This window comes from Ixodes scapularis, unplaced genomic scaffold, assembly GCF_016920785.2.
Source record: "Ixodes scapularis isolate PalLabHiFi unplaced genomic scaffold, ASM1692078v2 PGA_scaffold12__126_contigs__length_90152505, whole genome shotgun sequence".
In the NCBI taxonomy this organism is placed as follows: Eukaryota; Metazoa; Arthropoda; class Arachnida; order Ixodida; family Ixodidae; genus Ixodes; species Ixodes scapularis.
Window position 1 is genome coordinate 35,613,203 of NW_024609838.1, and position 22,668 is coordinate 35,635,870.

The 22,668-nt window shown below is 48.0% G+C and overlaps 2 protein-coding genes across 4 annotated transcripts; one reads left to right on the forward strand and one right to left on the reverse strand.

The window, feature by feature from the left end:
- Positions 1 to 1,302: 1,302 nt before the first annotated feature.
- LOC120838008 lies at positions 1,303 to 15,466 on the reverse strand. Of its 3 annotated transcripts, none has more exons than XR_005798011.2 (3): positions 15,377 to 15,466; positions 9,914 to 10,014; positions 1,303 to 1,695 (listed from the first exon to the last, which is right to left on the reverse strand). XR_005798011.2 is itself a non-coding variant. In XM_042289517.1 (3 exons), exons 1-3 carry the CDS (start codon positions 15,459 to 15,461, stop codon positions 1,471 to 1,473), a joined length of 408 nt encoding a protein of 135 aa, XP_042145451.1. In that variant the 5' UTR covers positions 15,462 to 15,466; the 3' UTR covers positions 1,303 to 1,470. The 3 variants fall into 3 exon arrangements, 1 of the variants encoding a protein (XP_042145451.1); XR_006077563.1 differs by lacking the exon at positions 15,377 to 15,466 and adding an exon at positions 14,411 to 14,460; XM_042289517.1 differs by having other exon boundaries at positions 9,914 to 10,011.
- A 3,131-nt stretch (positions 15,467 to 18,597) lies between these two features.
- Positions 18,598 to 20,755, forward strand: LOC8042924 (heat shock protein 68-like). Its single transcript, XM_002415881.5, has one exon. The coding sequence runs from the start codon at positions 18,727 to 18,729 to the stop codon at positions 20,632 to 20,634; it is 1,908 nt and encodes a 635-aa protein (XP_002415926.2). The 5' UTR covers positions 18,598 to 18,726; the 3' UTR covers positions 20,635 to 20,755.
- The last annotated feature ends 1,913 nt before the right edge of the window (positions 20,756 to 22,668 follow it).

Here is a 22,668-nt window from a genome sequence, read left to right on the forward strand (position 1 = left end):
CTGCTTCGAATCAGTTGGGAACAAATTCTACAGTCCAAAAAGTGAACCCCTGCCTTCCACTGACGTCACTTTTTCACTGTTGCCAGTAGAGACTTTCAGTTTGAAAAACGCGGTGAGGACCAAAATTGTAAATTCAATAACTTCGTGAAAAAAAAGAATATTTTGACCCAATATTTGGGATACTATTTTTGCGATGTTGTTTGGCGAGTTTAGCGAAATTTCAAGCAAATCGGGGACCATGAAGAAATCGGCGGAATACCCCTTTTAAGGGGCCCTGCAATCATATATAAGCGTCCACCTTTTTTGCGGTTTCCACGTCTCTTGGGGTTCAGGCAAGCCAGCGGGCACGGAGAGAGTAACTAAATATCAGTGCGTCATATTTTAACCGGACGATGCGGAAACCTCCTCCACCGACGAGGGCGACCTGCAGTACCGAAAGCGGGCAAAATGTGACGTCTTTGGTCCTGGGCTTACTACTGGTCAGAGCCGCTAAAAGCTTCTTTTTAGTCGAAATACAAAATATAAGTGGCGCGAACCGTTTCAATTCTTTATAAAAGTAGTTTTTGTTCAGTATTTTAGTTAAAAAAAAGAAACAAATGCAGTTCATAAAGTACGGAAACAAGAAATGACCCGCCGACATACCCGCCATCAAGCGGCGGAAAAGGCGACGCATAATAGAAAGGAGTAGTGGGATCAGGCGCCGACACGGAAAGGTCACGGATGTACGTGGCAGCGCTGCGCTCGTTTGGGCAGGAGGATCCGACCGGCTCCAAGCGTTCCGAAGGCCTTCGGGGAAAAGCTTTGTCTTGCGGTTTGGCCGTTTCGCGGTATGGCAGCGCAAAGCAGCTCCCATTGTGAACTGATCTTTAGCCCGTGTTTGCTGTCGTTTGTGGCCAATGAAGTGTCATGCCGAATTAGTATTTAATCGCGCAGCGAATGCAATGAGAGCCGCTCTGGCTGCCCGCTGCATACAGCCTATCCAGAACATGCTTCAATGTCGCCCTCTTGCGCCGTCGACTCAGAGTGCGGCAGCCGTGAGCGCTCGATAAGCTCACTACCCCTCTTCTAGTTGACGGCCACTCTCAAGCAACCAAGGACGTCATGAGGGAGGTTATTTTTTGCTTGCTTTTGTAATTTTAATTTGCCTATAACTTTTAAAATAAAGGGAATTTCAAGAAAAGAAAAGTTTCACTAAGTTACTACATTCAGTGCGCTCAGGTTCGGTGCAAATTAAAAATTAGTAAAAAAATCATTGCAGGGCCCCTTTAAAACGGTAGGTGGATTTCAATAAATATTAAAGGAGGCCCACCTGCTCTCATAAAATAATATCTCTCTGCGCACCCCCAACAAATACACGCGACACCCAGCGCGCGTCTTCACAGTCTCTGCCGTCAACAGCTGGCGCGCAGGACCGAAAACCCGAAAGTTCGTCCAGGTGCACGAACGCGGCCATCACAACCTTCCACAGCATCACAGGCGCGTGCTGATACAACTGGACACAGGTGTCGCGGTACGAGCTGGCCTGCAGTGGGGGGCAGCCAGGCGGTCGTGAAGGCGGAAGCACCAAAAAGACCAACGACCGCCGCCCACCAGCGGAGACCAGCTGGGGAAGTCCCAGACACATCGCCCGAGGGGTTCGGCGCCATCTCGGCCGCAGTGGGCTGATGAAGGGGGGTGGACAACCTCGGAGCAGACCTGCAAAGTCGTAATGCGCCAGCAGCCAACACGCCCAGAGCCGGCTGTAGACCTCCCGAAATGAAAAAAAGGGCGCCGCAACCTCCAAACGAGGGGGCGCGCGGAACCGTCGCTCGCCTGCCGGGCCGCAAAGGCGGCAGAAACGGGCAGAAGAAAACGACAAACAAACCCCACAAAAAAGGTGGCCAGTTTGTCAACGGTGACAGGAAGGCACTCAGTTGAGAAACGGACCCGACGAGCGGTCAGAGGACATATGCCAGAGTGACACGCTTCGACACCGGAAGAAGAAGCCATAAAAAGGGGCCCCTCCGTTCGAAACGCGTCCACATGCCAAGCAAACTAATTGAGTTTGCTTAATGTGGGCACCGGGGAGAGAGCTTCTAGGAAAAACGCCGAGTTCTCAATCCTTTGCACAGGCAGCTAACAAAGAGGCTGCCTACGGGTGAAGCAGACATTTCGTCGAACGCCATTTCATCGAGAGCCATTTCATTGAATAAACGGACATTTCATCGAACGCCGTTTCACCGAACGCCGTTCCATCAAATCGCTAAAACCCATTTCATCAAATTTCTCTGTTATGGCTCTGTTCCGAGTTTTGGGGCATAACAGGGCTTTATAGATGCTTCACCTTGCATTTGTTAAGAGTAAGCTTAGTCACTGGTGAAATTGTTTTGAAGGTGGTGCAAATTACTATAAATAAAAACAATTGGCATAAAAGGAAATAAAAACAATTGGGTATGCGACTTACTGAAAAGCTTTACTCATGTACATACATGACTGAAACCACGACACTGCAAATAAAGGACAGACACTTAAAACACTTTTAAGTGTCTGTGCTTTCTGTTTTTGTCTTATTTTTAATTGTTTCATGTGACATGGAGAGGGGTCATTGTTTCATGGAGGCTTTCTTCTCCAAGCAGGATATGTTCACGATGGAACTTATCTCGTCACTGCACCCCAAGATATAAAAACAGAGAAAAAAAAGAAAAAAAAAAGAGAGAATTAGATGACGTTGTGTATAAAAATGAAAGTAAATTCCAAAATATTACAGACCTTAACGTTGTTCGATGAAAAGGCGTTCGATGAAACTGCTTCTATGAAATGGCATTTGAGGAAACGGCGTTCGATGAAACGGCATTCTATGAAACGGTGTTCGATGAAATGTACGGACGCAGCTGCCTACGATACCCGGTTTTAGAGTTACCGGAAGAGTCCATTGACTATAAGTGGCCAAAAACAGATAACAGTCTGCAGCTTCTGAAGTCGAGGTAAACGGAAACGGGGACTTCGAAGGGGCGAATGGAAACAAACCGCCATGCATGCGCGTCTGCGAACGGGGAAGATGCAAGATCCCGTGCAAAATAGCCGCCATCTTGCTCCCCACGGAGGAAGACAAAAAGGGCTGCAGCTCACACGCTCAAACCTGCTAGCTTCGCCAGATATTCGAGCTAGCTAATTTACCGAGGCTAGAAAAACATGTCTTGCACTCGATACGGCTTGATCGAGGGCTCACAACGGAGTGGAACCTTCTTTTGAGAGTATTTACTACGGTTGATTGAATGTAATTTCATCGAAGCACGCTTTAGAGAATGGGCACGTTTTATCGAAGCGCGGTTTAGAGAAAGCAGAACGTCAGTTTAGAGAAACGCCATTTATCGAAAAGGGGACGCTTTTTAAAAAAAAACTTTCCTACTTCTCGCGTGTATCACTGCTGCGCGTGTTAAGCCGAGCCCCCCGCTGCGCTCCCGCCGCTTCGCGGCAGCAGTCTGCGGCGGCTCATTACAAAAATGTTAACTCACCTGACTTACCCGTACACGCCGCTTTGCGGCGGCCGAATTCGCTAAAAGGAAGCTCATCGCCATTTGCTCTAAACTGGGTTCTCTATAAAGGCATTCGATAAACCGGGGTCGGTAAAACGGCGTTCGCTAAAACAAGCTTCTCTAAACCACACTCCTCTGCTTTTGAGGCAAGGCCAGGTTTCAGAGCAACGTAACTGCGAAGAGTCTTAGAGTCACTCTTCCACCTGGATCACGCGAGTCTGACAGATATCGCCAAAGGGCACTCTGGCTACATGGCGCCCGGGTTTCAGAGAAACATAACCTCCGAAAGTCTTAGAGTCACTCGTTCACCCAGATACTGTCACAGTGCGCCCCAGACCGCGTAGTGCCACCACCATGAACGCAAAAATAGTCATGTTGAATATACCTGACTGGGGTAGAAAAAAACATAAAAGTCGAAGAAACAGAACGGGACAGGACGACGTCTCAAACTCAGCTACCAGGTTTATTCAGTCCTCCTCCTTATATAGTCCACAAACAGCCCACCACCAACACAAAGGGGCAACTCTAACCAGTTCAACCGCCAAACCCTCCAGACAGTCACTACCAACACAAAGGGACAACCTCTAAGCAGTCCAAACGCCAAACCCTGTAATTCCAAGCTAGCGCTATGGACGGCCTTCATGCCGATTCACAAAGATAACTCAGCAATCTCCCCCAAAATATAACAAAAGGACCATTACCTCTTCCAAAGTAACAAGGATCCACAAACACATACACAAAAAAACAAAAAAAAAAACTTTTTTTACTTAAACTGTTTCCCTTTCCTCCTCGACGAAAGGATGACACGCACTTAACCTAAAACGGTGCAAAAGTGAACAGTACAGCATTTCCCTCTTTCCACCCAAAACAAAACAAAAAAAAATATATATATATATATACATATATATATATATATATATACATATATATATAACTATATTTTTAAAAAACTTTTGGAATTTTTACCGAACTGTAGCGACGCCTAGCTTATGCAATTACCTAAAGACTTTATTCGCACCGTCTCCCTTACTAGCCTTTTCGTATCATTCTTCTCCTTGTGAATGATTTCTGCCTCCGACCAAATAGCAGTGCAGTTGTTACATTCGTTGACATGTTTTGCGATTTCTGAGTTTGGTGCATTGCTCTTCACGTTTCTTTTGTGTTCACTTAATCTGCCGTTGATGCATCGTGATGTTTGTCCTACATACTTAAACCCGCATTCCAGTAGTATCTCATACACCACACCATTCTCGCAATCTACCGATTTTTCTCGACGGTTCTTTTTGCAATTGTTCGCACCTGTTTGAAATGGCGTCAATCTACTAAGATTTTTTCTACCCCAGTCTCAGGTATATTCAACATGGTTAACATCCACCAGCTCGCCTGCACCCTTACTATTGTATCTCTGCAAAACTAGTGTCGTTTTTGGAAAACAACAACAGGCTGCAGGAGTACGTTGGCATCAAGCAGATACAAATCTTTCCCGAAGAAAAACCCTCCGCGCCCGCTGCAATACCAGCAGTGAATACAGCACGCGCGTCAACAGTGTGCAAACTGTCCTAAATATGGCGGAGCCTCCTCAGTGGGCGAGGGCTTGGGCCACTGGCGGGACCGCCGTGAAGCAGTGTGCTTGGGTGGGCCAGGTGGGTTAACATTTTTGTAATGAGCCGCCGCAGACTCGCCATGAAGCAGCTTGAACGGGGTTAAGTTCCTGCCGCTACCCACAGAATGTAATAATCTGACAAACAAAAATCTAATGCTGTACTAAGGCAGCAATTTGGATGGGTTGGTATACGTTATTCGTGGTGAAAAGCAGCTCAAAAACGAAGGCGACGAGAAGGAACAAACACGACAGGACAAAGCTGTACTCGCAACTGAAGTTTTACTAGTAAAAAATATTAAAGGAAACCGCATATGCAAAAGAGATAACAGAAACCAACAACAACCACCTACTCATCTATCAAGCACAACACTAACATAAGTGCTGAGTAACCTCAAAAACCACTTTTCATATTCGCTTGCAAAAAGCAAACCTCTTTATCAGAAAAAGCCATGGACAGAGCGCTGACAGATAGATCCCCCAACTGGAAATTGCTTTTTCCCTCTCTTTAGCCAGGACACCAACTTTACCAAAATCCAACACACACTCGCAACTACTGCAATGTGTTGCCAAATGCCCCCCCCCCCCCCCCCCCCCCCCCACAACAGTGGCCTGCAGTGAATAGGAATGCTCTCTAAGCCTGTCATTGAGACAGCTCCCCATCTGCCCCACATAAAACTTATTACGAGATAAAGGGATTTTGTGAACAACAGACGAAACGCAAATCACAAAGTGTTTTTGGTGCGCTGTAGAGCAGATGGCTTTCTGGCGACTAGCCCCGTCACCAACCCTAGAATACAATTGGTTCAATTTCTGAGGCTCCCAGAACACTACTGGTATGCTGTACCTGCCTCCAACTTTCTTCAGGTTATGGGAGATTCGATGTAGGTACGGAACGATGACCATGCATTTTCTGTCAATTTCCCCTTTAGCCTTCTCCACACCTTTGACCTTCTTCAAAAGGGAACTTGCTACCTCCGTCAGAAGCTTCACCGGAAACCCCGACGTCATTAGCCTCCCTACCTGCTCCTGAAAACTGTCATTCATCATCTGGGCACACGACTTCTTAAGAACCGAAGAGGGACACGAGACAGCAATCCCTCTCTTCACCACTCTGGAATGTGAAGACCAATAGGCAAACTCATGTTTACAGACAAACCGGAGCGCCCCTAGCGGACGCCACCGGCGGGGCGCATGCCCGATGGGGGTGTGGGCAAGGAGCTCGCCGTCGCCCATAAACAAACCATTGTATTGCGATGTTGTCGGCGTCGGTTTTGAGTCTTCCTGCCCTTTTTCGCGTTCGAATTGTTGATTCTACGTCTTTTTGGCAATGCCTGACTATTTGAGCTGCCTCAACAAAATTAACGAGGCTCGTTACACCGCAAAACTTCGCCTGAATAATGTGACATGCGGAGATTCATTCCGCATGGAAGCTTCAGAATGTACGCTAAACCCTGATTCGCATGATAAGATTTCGCTCGCAATTTTCAGTCGCCACGTCACTCGGGCTACAAAAACGTGAACCGTATCTCAGATGGTCGACGTCGATACTGAAAATCGCAAGCAGAATCGGACCAAGTGAATACGGCATAACAAGTCGGTGATGGCCACTGGTGACAATTATCAATATATCCTTGTATTTACTGTTTACGCCGAGCCTCCTTACCAACCTTCAACCTTAAGTCTTTTGAGGCCTGCACTTACTTCTTATCGCAAGTACTGGGCCCACAATTGGTCCACGGACCGGTGTCGTCTAAAAGAGCAGACGACAAGCAGAAACGTTTGAAAGAGCAGACGACGGTTCGAACGATCAGGCGGCCGTTTGAACTTGAAGACGCACTGAACGTAGTCCGCAGGTGGTCCGTACAACTTGGCGGTTTTCCGGCATTCATGTTGGAACAAAACAAATAAATCCAACAACCACAAGTATCCGTGAATTCAAGCCAAAGTGCTTCCCGCCCAAGTAATTGTGGTCCGACGGCGTCTGGTTTTCCCTTTTCACGGCATATATCCCCGTTCTTGGACGAACCGAGCACATGAAAACTGGCCCTCAAACCTTTCTCGACTCTTTTGGTACAGCCCCAGTCGCGGCGTTTTGACGAGAAGGCAGGTTTTTGTCTGGTTCCTTTCAAAACAACGCAGGAATACACGTCTCACACGGGGACTTCTGCCAACAGCCCCAGACCGGAAATGCGCCCGACGCGCCACCACTGCGCCGTGACGTAACAGATATGAGTTTGTGTATAGTCCAGCATTGGCTTCTTAGAACAGGGTCTGTAAGACCAACACATGTGAATCTCCCCCCGGCTGACCGGCAGGTCTAAAAATTGGAGTACACCTGCTTTAGGTTCCTCAAACGTGAAACTAAGTCCCCCACCACACTTACTGAAAGCTTCCAAAACCATATTCTGCGTGTGTCGACATTCCATGAGCTTTTTCGTAGAGGACTAAAAAGTTTACGAAACGGAACACTTTTTTTACTGCAGAAGAACATATGGCACTTTTTACAGGTCTGCCTACCTCAGCACGGAAAATATCGCTCAAGATTAGCGCCACGCATGACCCAATGCTCACACCTTTTTCTGAAGAAACATCTTATCATGCCAGTCAACCATCATGGAGCTCAAATAAAATTGTAACAGCTCAAGGAAGCCTTCTAGAGAGACACCGCTAGCGTTTCTGAATCCTAGTTTCTTGTTAGACTCAATGCATGACCTCACCCAGGATAACAGCTGGTTGTGGGGCAAAGAATAAAACAAATCTTCAACATCCACACCAAAGGCTGTCCGCTTTCCTGCCTGTATATCTTTAAAGAACTACTACTGCCTTAGTGTTGTGCACTCAGTAAGAGTCTCTGACATCTAAGGGCGACAATTGCTTCTGGAGGTACGAAGCCATCTGACACTGCCAAGTGCCCTTTTCGGTAACAATGGCCCTAAATGGCCAGAGGTCCTTTTGCGTTTTGGCACTGAAAAATATGTCGAGATGCAGGCCAAATGATTTTTTAATCCTCCCTTCCAGCTGCTTCAGAGAAAGGCTATCGCATAACTTCATTGCCCTCTTTTCACCTTGCTCAACGCTACGTCCACTTGTTTAAAGTTTTTGTTCATGGTGGCACTAGCTTTTTCACAGAAAACTCCCTCTGGCATAACCACAAACGAACGCTCCTTGTCAGATACCAAAACATGCAACCCGCTGTCTACCAGGTACTTGACTAAAGACTTCAATCCCACCTGTCCACGAAATTTCTGAGAGTGTAGAGAGTCCATGATAAGTGGGATTGAAGCCTTTAGTCAAATACCTGGTAGACAACAGGTTGCATGTTTTAGTGTCTGACAAGGAAGGTTTGTTTGTGGTTATGCCAGAGGGAGTTTTCGGTGAAAAAGCTAGTGCCGCCATTAACAAATATTTTAAACAAGTGGACGTAGTGTTGAACAAGGTAAAAGAGGGGGCACTGAAGTTATGCTATAGCCTTTCTCTGAAGCAGCTGGAAGGGAAGATTAAAAAATCAGTTGGCCTGCATCTCGACATATTTTTCAGTGCCAAAACGCACAAGGACCTCTGTCTATTTAGGGCCATTGTTACCAAGGGGCACTTGGCAGCGTCAGATGGCTTCGTACCTCCAGAAGCAACTGTCGCCCTTAGATATTGGAGACCCTTACCGGGTGCACAACACTGAGGCAGTAGTAGTTCTTTAAAGATAAAGAGGCAGGAAAGTGGACAACCTTTAGTGTGGATGTTGAAGACTTGTTTTATTCTTTGCCCCACAACCAGCTGTTATCCTGGGTGAGGTCATGCATTGAGTCCAACGAGGAACTAGGATTTAGAAACGCTAGCGGTGTCTCTCTGGAAGGCTTCCTTTAGCTGTTTATTTTATTTGAGCTCCATGATGGTTAGCTGGTGCGATAAGATGTTTCCTCAGAAAGAAAGTGTGAGCATTGGGTCATGCGTGGCGCCAATCTTGAGCGATATTTTCTTTGCTGGGGTAGACAGAGCTGTAGAAAGTGCCATGTGTTCTTCCGCCTTAAAAAAAGTGTTCCGTTTAATGGACTTTTTAGTCCTCTATGAAGGATCGAGCTGATGGAAGTTACACTCGGAATATTGTCTTGGAAACTTTCAGTAAGTGTGGTGGGGGACTTAGTTTCACTTTTGAGGAACCTAAAGAAGGTGTACTACAATTTTTAGACCCATCGGTCAGCCGGGGGGAGATTCACATGTGTTGGTCTTACAGAGCCCGTTCTAAGAAGCCTGTTCTGGACTACCGGTCTTGACATTCCAAAGTGGTGAAGAGAGGGGTTGCTGTCGCGTGTCCCTTTTCGGCTCTCAAGAAATCGTGTGCCCATACAATGAATGACAGTTTCCTGGAGCAGGTAGGGAGGCTAACGACGTCGGGGTTTCCAGTGAACCTTTTGACGAAGGTACCAAGCTCCCTCTTGAAGAAGGCCAAAGGTGTGGAGATGACTGAAGGGAAAATTGACAGAAAACGCATGGTCATTGTTCTGTACCTATATCGAATCTCCCATAACTTAAAGGAAGTATGAGGGAGGTACGGCACACCAGTACTGTAATAAAACTTCAGTTGCGAGCACAGCTTCATCCTGTTGTGTTTGTTCCTTCTAGTTGTTTCCATTTTTTAGTTGCTTTTCACCATGAATCAAATGCTGCACAGGAAAGCCTCTACTACGGTTGCTCCACACCTCCATTAGCCGCTAGCCAACTGTGCTTATGTTCTTTGCTTTTGCAAAAGGCCATATATATCATCCATTCATAGACAGTACATCATTCATGTACCATTCACCTGAACATTGCGGCGACGACGAAGACTGGCAGTGGTCCACAGCCCACCTGGGTCTTGTCCGATTCCGGCCCATTTGGGTATGTTCTTCACCATGCTGTCTACTGAAAATGTGGACATCATGAGTGCGACATCAAAAGCTGAAGGGCAACACTTGCAGAACCGTGGCAATGTGAGTGTACCATGGCATGCAAACTCGAGGGGACTAGGCCTATCCACTTTGCCTACCGTTAATAGGCCCCTTTTGAAAGACCGTTCTTTGTTGGAAGCTGTGGAAGCCCTGCATGGAAGCTGTGGAAATCCTGCTCTTCAAATGCTACCAAATCTATTTTATTGGCATCTTGTGTAACTTTAGATATGCATATGTTCTGCCGTGTCGGTTGTTCCGACATTATACAGTGGTCTCAACCTTCTGACAGTAGTTACGTGACTTTCGAAAGGGGTCTATATGGCTTCTGCACGCGTGAATCGTGGCTTCCCCACGTAACTTTGAATTTCAAGAGGAATGAACGCGCAACTTTGCTCCGTACAGGAGCTTATATACAGGAACTTGTAATGTATGCGCCAAGGCGTGCTGAAGATGACGACGACCAGACCGGTGCTCGTGCTCGGACTCGTGCTACTCGGCATTCGAGGAATCCGCTGGCTGTATTCAAGCATGTACTGTTCCGGACTAACCTGTAAATAGCTTGTATATAAATGTACATAACAAATTTGGCGACGAGGAAATCGGCAACAGCGGGTGATACTTCAACCACTCAGCATGGTTGACTAGTAACCACTTAAGGCCCGTTCACACTCTTGCGACTGCTTGCGACCTCTTAAACCTGGGTTCCTTAAAACTTCTTAAACCAGAGAACACACTGGCGCCATCTATTGGGAAGCAGTGTAAACTCGGCGGTCCGGCATATTTTTTTTTATTTCTCGCGCAATATCCTTTTTTTTTTTGGCTCGAAAAGCTTTTGTCAATGTTATAAACGAGCCTTTCTAAGGGTATTACGCACATTTGACCTCGGAAATCCCGCAAAACCTTCGCTTTTGTGAAATGCAGTTCTAGGGTCACCGCATAGATGGCGCCACAATGTCAGTGTGTTCCCTCACTCTAGAAACATTTAAGAAGTTGTAAGAGATCTTGTCTCTCTCAGTCATACTCGGTCGCAAGAGTGTGAACGAGTTTTTACTTTCGAAGCTTTCAAGGCAGGTGAGCCGGAAACATGGTCGTTGTACCTGCAACGGTTGGAATTCTATTTCGAGGCGAATAGAATCGCTACACCGAAGTTGAAACGAGCAGTTTTTTGCAGCATCTGTGGTGCCGAGACATGTGCAATCCTGCATTCTTTCTGCCCACCCAAGACTCCATCTGAGACGGACTTCTCTGACATTGTTATGAAGTTGGGGAACCACTTCGCACCGAAGCCCTCGGAGATTGTGGAACGTTTCAAGTTCCACAAGCGGCCTCAGCGTAGCGATGAGACAATTGCTACATTTATCGTGGATCTACGCCGTTTCGTAGTCACTTGCAATCTCGGAGACACGCTCAACAGCAGCTTGCGCGACCAGATTGTACGTGTGTGGGGTGAAGGATGAATCCTTGCAATGACGTCTCCTCAGTGAAGCCGAACTTATACTGGCTCAAGCAGAGAAGATGGCCATCGCAGCGGAATGTGCAAAAAACGACGCTATCCGAACCACGTCCCAAGACGTCAGCCGAGTCCACAGCATGGCTAAAGACGGACCTGGATCGTCAACGCCTGCCCAATGTTTTACGAGGCCTACAACAAAACAAACAGGGTTTTCCTGTTTCCAAAGTAACGGGACACATCAGCCGTAGGACTGCCACTTCAAGAACACCACTTGCCATTTTTGTGGCCGCAAAGGGCATATCGTCCAGGCCTGCCTCCAAAAGAAGGCGAAGAAAAAACCCTTTTCGGGGCAAGGACAAGGAAGAGCGCAAGCTGATCTGCTAGACGGTAATGCTACCGAAACATACGAGCTGTGTAACCGCTCGTCTAATGAGCCCTCCATCCTCGTAGAAATCAGGATTAATGAACAGTCAACAATGATGGAGGTCGACTCCGGATGCATGTTCTCTGCCATCAGCAAAAGAACAATGGCACGACTTTGCATTCCGAAGCAAAGGCTGCAACCATCCACTGTTGCGCTGAGAACCTATACAAAACAACCGGTAACCGTTCTCGGCAAAGTACACATCATGGTACAACACAAAGAAAAGTCCGCAACTCTACCACTCCTAGTGGTCAGGGGAGAATATGCAAGCCTTCTTGGACGAGACTGGTTCAAGCCTCTAGTAATCCGACTCACTGGTGTCCATCTGCTTGAGACTGCCCAACAAGGTAGTGGATTCCTAGAGGAGTTCAAGGGCATCTTCGACAAAGGCCTGGGGAAGAGCCGGGGACCACCTGTTCGTGTGGAAGTCGACACCTCTGCGACACCAAGGTTCTGCAAGGCAAGACAAATTCCTTATGCTATGCGACCCAAGGTGGAGGAGGAACTCGAAACGCTTGTTAGGCAAGGAATCCTTGAACCTGTGAAGCACTCGAGCTGGGCTACACCAATTGTTTCAATATTGAAGAACAGAGAATTGCGAATTTGCGGTGACTACAAGAGCACCGCTAACAAGGCAGTGAAGTGGGAATCGGAATCCTACCCATTGCCAACACCAGAGCAACATCCTCAGCAACTTGGCTGGATGCTGCCATTTCACACAGTTTGACCTTGCACAGGCCTACCAGCAGTTGACTGTCGATGATCAGTCAGCGAGACTTTTCACCATCACGATGCACAAGGGACTTTTTAAAGTCAACCGACTACCATTTGGAGTATCTGTCTCAGTAGCTACCTTCCAGCGCTACATGGAGAAGCTACTTGCTGGAATGGAAGGTGCACTGATCTTCCTGGATGACATCCTTATCGGCGGCAAGTCTAAAGATTAGCATGACAAATGATTGCAAGAAGTTTTGCAACGACCCCAAGATGACGGGCTCCGCCTTAACGGGGAAAAATCTGCATTCATTGTAAGCCAAGTTGTCTTCTTGAGATTCAAGGACGACAAAGATGGAGTGCGACCTACCAAAGACAAAGTCAGAGCAATACATGAAGCTCCCGAGCCGAAGAACAAGCCGGAATTACAGGCATTCCTCGGCCTACTTAATTTTTACCATCACTTTCTCAAAGGAGCTGCCCACACCCTGGAGCCACTGCACAGACAGCTTGACAAAGGTCCGAGCTGGACATGGACTGTCCGTGAAGCGGAAGCTTGTCGTAAGGCAAAGGAGCTGCTCAAGTCAACAGCTGTTCTTGCGCACTACGATGTCAACAAGCCCTTAATTTTGACTTGCGACGCTTCTCCTTACGATCTGGGAGCTGTCTTGAGCCACGTGTCCGCGACTGGAAAAGAATCACCAATAGCTTACGGGTCCAGAACCCTAAGCAAGGCGGAGCGGAATTATTCGCAAACAGATTGTGAGGCTCTGGGGGCCATATATGGAGTTAAGAAGTTTCACCAATACATTTATGGTCGACCAGTTACTATCATCACAGATCACAAGCCTCTACTTGGGTTACTAAACCCCCACAAGGAAATTCCAGCTATGGTGTCTCCAAGACTCCCGAGGTGGAGCTTGATGCTTGCTGCATACGACTATGAATTGCAGTACCGTCCTAGCAGCAAATTGGGTAATGCTGATGTCCTCTGCCGGCTGCCTCCCCCAGCCACAGTAGGAACACATTCCTGTGGCCGACATTTGGATGCTAGAAACCGCTCCAGAATAACCTTGGAATGCAGAGAAAATCGCAGCATCCACGAGAAGGGATAGAATACTTGCGCGTGTCCGGCGCTGGATTATGCATGGGTGGCCAGATGACAAGCAACCTGACGAGTTTAAACCCTATGTAACAAGGAGAGATGGATTATCAGCTTACAAGGGATGCATCCTTTGGGGAAGCAGACTTGTGATACCCAAGGTGGCCCAAAGCACCATACTTGACGTTCTGCACACAGCCCATCCAGGCATTGTAAGGATGAAAGCACTGGCACGAAGTACAGTCTGGTGGCCTGGAATCAACCACGACATCGAAGATAAAGCGGCATGCTGTTTCGGGTGCCAAGAGAGCAGGCCGTCGATGCCACGGGCCCCGGTGCATCCCTGGGAGACGACTCAACATCCCTGGTCACGGCTACACGTTGATTTTGCTGGGCCATTCAAAGGAAAAGTTTTTCTTATAGTGGTGGACTCATTTAGAAGTATTTATCATGAATTTAATGTCGTCCTCAGCAGTCATTCAGAAACTAAGGATGCTATTCGCCACGCATGGAGTGCCGGACGTAATTGTAAGCGACAATAGCACGGCCTTCGTTTCAACCGAATTTACTGAATTCATCAACTGCAACCAGATCAGACACGTTGCTGTAGCACCTTACCACCCTCCATCGAATAGCCATGCGGAAAGGATGGTAAGAGAGACAAAGGAGGCACTCACTCACATGGATTCAGGCGACGTAAATGTCGATTTGGCTTGTTTTCTTTTCCGTCAGCACGCACTGCCACATTCTACGACGGGCAGGAGTCCTGCGGAACTTCTCATGAATCGACAACGAAAGACTGCATTAAACCACTTGCACCCTGACTCACAGTTCCATTCATCATGGAAACAAGAAGACAAATTTCTTCAGGAAGGGAAGAAGGCGCGTACATTTTGCGTAGGAGATGTCTACGCAAGAAATTACTTGTCTGGCGCCAAATGGTTGCCTTGAGTAGTCACAGCTGTGACTGGTTCATTGTCCTACCGCATTGAGAGTGAAGATTGACGAATCTGGCGTCGTCATGTTGACCAGCTGCGCAGAAGGTCGGCTGCAGGACCAGAAGGGAAGTCTTTATTAGACTTCAGTTTCGCCCCTCCATCTGGAGTAGTTCCTGAGGAACCGGACGCCGACGCTGATGCTACACTTGAGGATGAACCAAATGATCCGCCATCAGAAGTGCCCAGGGCGTCATCCAGGCCCTGCAGACTCACACGCCGTCCTGCCTACCTAGAGGACTATCTGTCTTGGTCTAGTAGGGAGGAGTGTAATGTATGCGCCAAGGCGTGCTGAAGACGACGACGACCAGATCGGTGCTCGTGCTCGGACTCGTGCTGCTCGGCATTCGATGAATCCGCTGGCTGCATTCCAGCATGTACTGTTCAGGACTAACTCTAGGCCGGGTAGGTTAACACGCGCCCCAGTGATACACGCGCGACATAGGATCAAAGCCCCGTGAATGAATGCACGTCTCAAAGCCAGGAGCGGGTTAGGTCGCACTTTGGCGTTAGTCCGTCCTTAGGTCGAAGTATATCGGAAAAGTCTGCTTGTGACAATTGTCGCGCGTGCTGTTTGATGTGAGATCTCAGTGTGGATGCACAATTCATCTCTACTTTATTTTCGTGTGTGTGTGTGTGTGCACTCACCGTTCGTGGTCTCTGGGAACCTGCAGAGCGATTTGGGACCGTTTTTAGTTTTGTAGCTTCGGCACCAATACATAGAACATAACATTGCAGTTTTTTTTTTTTTCTTCTTTTTTTTTTTTTTTTTTTTTTAGATAAACGGAACTATCGCAAGAATCGCAGAAACAGGATGAAAGCTACAGAAAGTGCTACAAAACTACAAAGCAGACGGAAAAGGCAGGAGACAACGGAGACAACGACCTAACGTTGGCTATGGATGCATTTCTTCCCTGGCTGGAATAAAAATTCTTAAGAAACGTAGAAAACACTGGTAGAAAACGAAAATAATTTTTGCATACATTTCATCAAAAAAAGTATCTAAATTCAAGTATACCTTATGACAAGTCAAAGAAAGCAGTGCGGCGATAAAAAAAAACGCAGTTTTAAGGATAAAATACTGATCAGTGGGAATTCAACGATCCAACATCGATCGCTTAAAACAACGATCCAAATCCAAATGCGGCAGACGCCATTACAGATTACGCGCGATTCAGTCAAGTGCAGTGTTTACGATTCGCAAATCACGATAACGTTCGAAAAATGTCGGTTTCGGGCGAGCAACTGACCACTGCATCCGTCACAACTCTTCACGTCCCCACTGTAGTTCCCGCCGTGTCCACCGAAACCACAGCTGCCTCAGACTCGGCTACGGCAAGCACGCAAGCTACAGTCACCGTCGCTCTCACGGCCACAACCGCTACCTTTGCGGCCTCAAGCATTCCGAGGCCTACGTCTCCACAATGTTACAAAACCGCTTCCACAACAAGCCGCCTGCGGCTCGGGGAAGGTGCGCAAGCCGTCGCGATGAACGTTTACGCGACGCTCAGGGAAGAGTGCCCATCGGCCTCGTACACTGACATTGTGCGGCAGACCGCGTACCTAACGGGCGTCTCGTTCGCGACCATTTTTCGCTGGAAGAAGTTGATGGCACCGCCCGGCTTGTTGCCTGGCGTGCCTGTCGTGTCGTCTTTCAAGCGAGGGCGCAAGAAGAAGTCGACCGTGTCTTCCCTTCGCAACGGCGCTCGAAGCGTTCCGAAAGGCGGTCGCAAGAAGCCGGAGCTTGCCGGCACGGAACCACGTCGAAAGAAGCGGGCAAGCAAAGCGACGACGACGACTGGAAAAGGTGGCAGCGAACCCGATTCGGGTAGTGCCGGCACTGCTGCCACCAAGAGTTGAAATGGCACCACCGTCGCCAACAAATCCGCTGCGCTTTTGACGCACTGAAGCTTTGTTGGCGCAGTTCGGTGTGTGTGTTGTGCCCTTCACAACTCCTGTGTCAAGAGACGAATGCTTTAGGGAACAGAAAAAAACAACAACAAGCAAAAACTCGTTTGAGGACTGCAGATGCGCTTGGTACCATTCTGTTGTTTATCTCCTCGATACAGGGGATTTTTCATGCTCATCCATAAATGAAGGATATGCACTGATATTAGATTGTGAAAAAACGGTTGCCTGTTGTGTGCGGGAGATATTTTTGTGTTTGTTTTATTGCTGCTTATCTGTGCTTTCATGAGACTAGCTTTACGCAGTACACCGTACAGGATACGGCCTTAAGATTGTGTTGGGCCTTACGGCCGTGAGGCCGTTTGGTCCAACACATTGAAATTATCCACTCCAGCCTAATTTCGCGAGAAGTTTTGTCCATTCTTTTCAGAGAGGGTGAAATGTTAAAAAAAATAAAGAAAAATCGGAGGCCTTCTATTTTCGATGTGCTATGCCAGCCTGTTTATTGTCTGCACGCTGGTTTATGAGCTGGCTCCCGGATGGCTCGCTGAGCGCAGAAAACGCTGAGAACCATAGTAGGAGACTGGCAAGCATCAGTATAAAAGCGATAATTAATACTGTTCACGAAATGTATAACTAATAACCACCTGAAAGCAAGATCACAAACCAGTGTGCCGACGGCGAACATCCGGTACAGGGCATAGGTAATGCACGATCGAACGCCGTTCTTTTTCTATTCTTAATATTTTACCACTTTTAACTAAAGCACTAAAAAAAAAAAAACTGATGTGAAACTACGTTTGTATGGCCAGTTTAAGGTGTGTGCGTTTGGAATATGTGTAGTACACAGAACCTTAGATCACGCTTACATTGAACAATAAAGTGGCAAATTAACCTTTAAGTGAATCCCCCCAATTCGCACAAAAAAAAAAAAAAAAAAAAAATGCTGGGTTAATCAAACAGCTGGTTTTCTATTTATTCAGTGGAAGATCCAAAGGAAGGTTTTACCTTCCGTTAAGATCCGTTTGGTATGGTGGCCAATGTCAACTGCCCGTATTAAACACAATGTTATGCAACAGAAGTTGGAACCTGAGGAACATTTCCACATCTTCACAAGTTCCGTGATGGCGCAAGGTGGATAACGCGATTTCTCTGAAAGGTGTGGGCGGCTCCCAAAATGCTCGGAAGGAGCCGCGAAGACGCCCACTACCCCGCCTTCGCATTGTGGCGTGAAGTGTAGTGGCAAGAAACCTAGGAAAAGTCTCGAGCATACTGGGTGTGGCGGCCTGAACAAGTGGCCAGCAAAGACAAAATTTTAAGCGCACGTTATTTTCAGGATAATGGTTACCTCCATTCATAACATTCCTTTGTTTTTGTGTGTGTCTGTGTGCGCGCGCACTTTATGTTTTATTTAAAAAAAAGAAACAAAAAAAGAAGAAAAAAAAATAGCGAGCGATCAAGAAACAAGACGACTAGTGTTGTCGCCCATTGAATACTTTTTGTTTTCTTCTAGGATGAGAATTTTTAGTATTTGACATGTTTCCCGCTCAATTTTCCGTACATGTGTGCTTGTCACCAACTCGACGCGCATTTTTCGTTTCTCTTTTTTTTTTTTTTTGCGTGTGTTTTTGTTTATTTTTTAATTTTCTATTAGTATAAAATAAAGGTCATTCTCTCATTCAACGAGGATCACGTAACGTGATCCTCGTTGAATGAGAGAATTACCTCTATTTTATACTAATAGATACGTTTTCGAATGTTCCAGAAGTAAAGCTACCCGCGTGCTTCCAACAACCAGCAAACCAAAAATAGCGCGGCCGAACCAGAAGAGAGCAGACGACGCGAGGAGATTCTGGCGCTTTCGATTGCGCAACAGCCAATAGCAAGCGCTCTCTGAATACGTCACGCGGAGGCTCGCTCCTGATTGGATGGGGGCGCCTGAGCAATTTCTCGAAGCTTCTGGAAGGGAGAGCGGAGCCTACAAAAAGGCGGGCCGCGCTCTTCCCGCCCATACATTGCTCCGAGAGCGCAACTTTTGAAAACTGATCGACTTAGCGCCGAGTGAGACGACAGAAACCCGGAAAACAACCATGCCAATCCGAAGCAAGAGTGGAGCGCCGGCCATCGGCATTGACCTTGGCACAACCTACTCGTGCGTGGGTGTGTTCCAGCACGGTCGCGTGGAGATCATCGCAAACGACCAGGGTAACCGAACCACGCCGAGTTACGTCGCTTTCACGGACACCGAGCGCCTCATCGGAGACGCTGCCAAGGCCCAGACCGCTCTCAACCCCGAGAACACCGTGTTCGACGCCAAGCGACTGATCGGACGTAAGTTCGACGACCCCAAGATCCAGGACGACCTCAAACACTGGCCCTTCAAGGTGGAGAGCGATGCTGGCAAGCCCAAGATCAACGTGGAGTTCAAAGGAGAACGGAAGAAATTCAACCCGGAGGAGATCAGCGCCATGGTGCTGACCAAGATGAAAGAAACGGCGGAGGCTTTTCTCGGCCAGAAAGTCAGCGACGCCGTGATCACGGTGCCGGCGTACTTCAACGATTCGCAGAGGCAGGCCACCAAAGATGCAGGAGCCATCGCGGGCCTCAACGTGCTTCGCATCATCAACGAGCCCACGGCAGCCGCCCTGGCCTACGGACTGGACAAGAACCTCAAGGGAGAGAGGAACGTGCTCATCTTCGACCTGGGCGGTGGGACCTTCGACGTCTCCGTGCTCACCATCGATGAAGGCTCCATGTTCGAAGTCCGGTCCACGGCAGGAGACACGCACCTGGGCGGCGAGGACTTCGACAACCGGCTCGTCACCTACTTTGCCGAGGAGTTCAAGCGCAAGCACCGTAAAGATCTCCGCTCAAATGCCAGAGCGGTCCGGAGACTGCGCACGGCATGCGAGCGAGCGAAGCGGACGCTCTCCAGCACTGCCGAGGCCACCATCGAAGTGGACGCCCTCTTCGAAGGAATCGACTTCTACAGCAAAATCACAAGGGCCCGCTTCGAAGAACTCTGCATGGACCTGTTCCGAAGCACCCTCGAGCCCGTGGAACGCGCCCTGCAAGACGCAAAGATGGACAAGTCTCGGATCCAAGATGTTGTTCTCGTCGGAGGGTCCACGCGCATTCCCAAGGTGCAGAAGCTGCTGAAGGATTTCTTCAACGGCAAGGAGCTCTCGATGGGCATCAACCCGGACGAAGCGGTCGCCTACGGCGCCGCCGTGCAAGCCGCGGTCCTCACCGGGGACACCAGCGAGAACATCCGAGACGTGCTTCTGGTGGACGTGGCGCCCTTGTCCCTTGGCATCGAGACTGCGGGCGGCGTCATGACCAAGATCGTCGAACGCAACTCTCGGATCCCGTGCAAGACGTCGCAATCGTTCACGACCTACTCGGACAACCAGCCTGCCGTCACGATCCAAGTGTTTGAAGGGGAGCGCGCCATGACCAAGGACAACCACCTTCTGGGAACCTTCAACTTGACCGGTATCCCTCCCGCGCCGCGGGGCGTGCCCAAGATCGAGGTGACTTTCGATTTGGACGCAAACGGCATCTTGCACGTTTCGGCTAAGGACGAGAGCACCGGCCGACAGGAGAGCATCCGGATCAGCAACGACAAGGGCCGCCTGTCCAGGGAGGACATCGACCGCATGCTGGCCGAAGCTGAAAAGTACAAGCGCGAGGACGAGATCCAGCGGGAGAAGGTTGCGGCCAGGAACGGGCTCGAATCATACGTCTACGGTGTCAAGCAGGCCGCCGAAGAAGCCGGGGACAGGCTGACCTCTTCGGACAGGGACGCTGTCCTGGACAAGTGCAAGGAAACGTTGTCCTGGATGGATGCCAACACACTGGCCGAGAAGGAGGAGTACGATCACAGGCTGAAGGATCTGCAGCAGGCGTGCTCGCCCATCATGAGCAAGCTGCACCAGGGCACGAAGCAGCAGAGTGCGCCCAGCCACGGCGGACCCACGGTCGAGGAAGTGGACTGAGCTCTGCGTGCTCTACGGACTCTTGTAGATATGACAGTTCGCGGTTCCTAACACGTGTAATGTAATATGTATAGTTGTACATATTGTTTTTAACTTATAAATAAAGCTTACACAATCTCCAGCTTTGACTTGTTTATTGTATCGTTCCCCTGGCAACAGGGAATGGTCGCTGAAAGACAAGGTAAAGCACAATTATGACTGAAAAAGAAAATAGGAAGTTATAGTCTTTGTTTATTTCGCGACGCAAACATTGTGGTATATACCGGGTGTTTCTGCGAAGACTTTAAAAAATCCTAAAACTTAAAGCGTAAAAAAAAAAGAAAAAAACTTTCTTCGGGAACAAACTACCAGCCACGGCGGACGTCAGGAATTGCCAAAAACATAGTAATTACCCAACTAATTAATTAAAATTTGTTAATTAACTTTTTAATTAGTGGAAATAGACATATGGTTCTAATTAGAAAGTTGCTGAGCGTTATCGAAAACCACTAAATCAGTCACTTTCAAAAAGAATTTCGGCGCGTGAGAAGCGTAGTAGTGCACTAAAGTTACCGCTCTTTGAGCAGGTACAAAGCTAGCGGTTGCGATAAGGCGCCCGCGCGATTTTTCCGTCTCTTATCTAGCCCCAGCCTTGTACCTGCTCAAAGAGCGGTAACTTTAGTGCACTACTACGCTTCTCACGCGCCGAAATTCTTTTTGAAAGTGACTGATTTAGTGGTTTTCGATAACGCTCAGCAACTTTCTAATTAGAACCATATGTCTATTTCCACTAATTAAAAAGTTAATTAACAAATTTTAATTAATTAGTTGGGTAATTACTATGTTTTTGGAAATTCCTGACGTCCGCCGTGGCTGATAGTTTGTTCCCGAAGAAAGTTTTTTCTTTTTTTTTACGCTTTAAGTTTTAGGATTTTTGAAAGTCTTCGCAGAAACACCCGGTATATATACACGTATGTTACAAGATAAACTCCCCCCCCCCCCCCCCCTTTTTTATCCTCCTATATATATATAGAGAGAGGAAGAGGAGGAAAAAGGGGGGGGGGGGGTTATTTTGTAACATACGTGTCGTATCCAAGTACTTGGCAAAACTTTTTTCTTTTTATTCAGTGTCCCTTTCGATTTTTTTCGGTCGCGCACCAGTCACCTAGCTGTGTTTGGAGATTTGTGTTTGTCCTTTGTCCCTCTTGTTCCCCTTCTCCAGGGATTATTTTCGTCATTGTTGTCCAGCTCGCTTGCACCTTTGCATTTATTGCATTATAATCATAACCTTAAATTGCAAGCTTCACCCTTGTCGGTGTTAGACTGGTGGTGGCTGATAAAACCCGTTTGCTCTACTGATGTCTAACCCCTGGTTAGCTCAATTGGTAGAGCGCTCCACCTGTAATGGAGAGGTCCCGGGTTCGATACCCGGACCAGGCGGATTTTTTCGGTCGCGCACCAGTCACCTAGCTGTGTTTGGAGATTTGTGTTTGTCCTTTGTCCCTCTTGTTCCCCTTCTCCAGGGATTATTTTCGTCACTAGATGCTAGAGGTTTTTATCTGTCAATTCCTTTTTTATGCATAACAGATTCCTTATCAGTTTCTACGTGGACCATGGCACGACGATTGCGCGCCAACGTTCCGCTCGAACTTGCCTGGAAGCCGAGCAGTCACGCAGCACTTGTTTCCAATCTGTGTCCAGCCTTGGCTTCTTCTAGGCGGTGTTGCCCGGCTTGTCTCCCCTTGCAGCTGAAGAGAAGCTAGCGCTACCTTCCCTGTAGAACCCCTCGGGGGACAGATATCGAAACGTCTTGACACGTACCTCTTTCGAGCAGCTTTCACGTTTCTAATTCATAGAATAAACACTACCATACCAGTGACTCGAATATACACATGCATTTTGACCGCTCTCTCTCCCCCTCCGCACCCCAGGTCATGAACATCGTAGTCACCTCAGCCCCCCCCCCCCCCCCCCACACACACACAGCAAACAATTTCTTTTTTTTTTTTTAATATTTGAACACGCTATTGCACGACCCACTTTAACACCACTGTA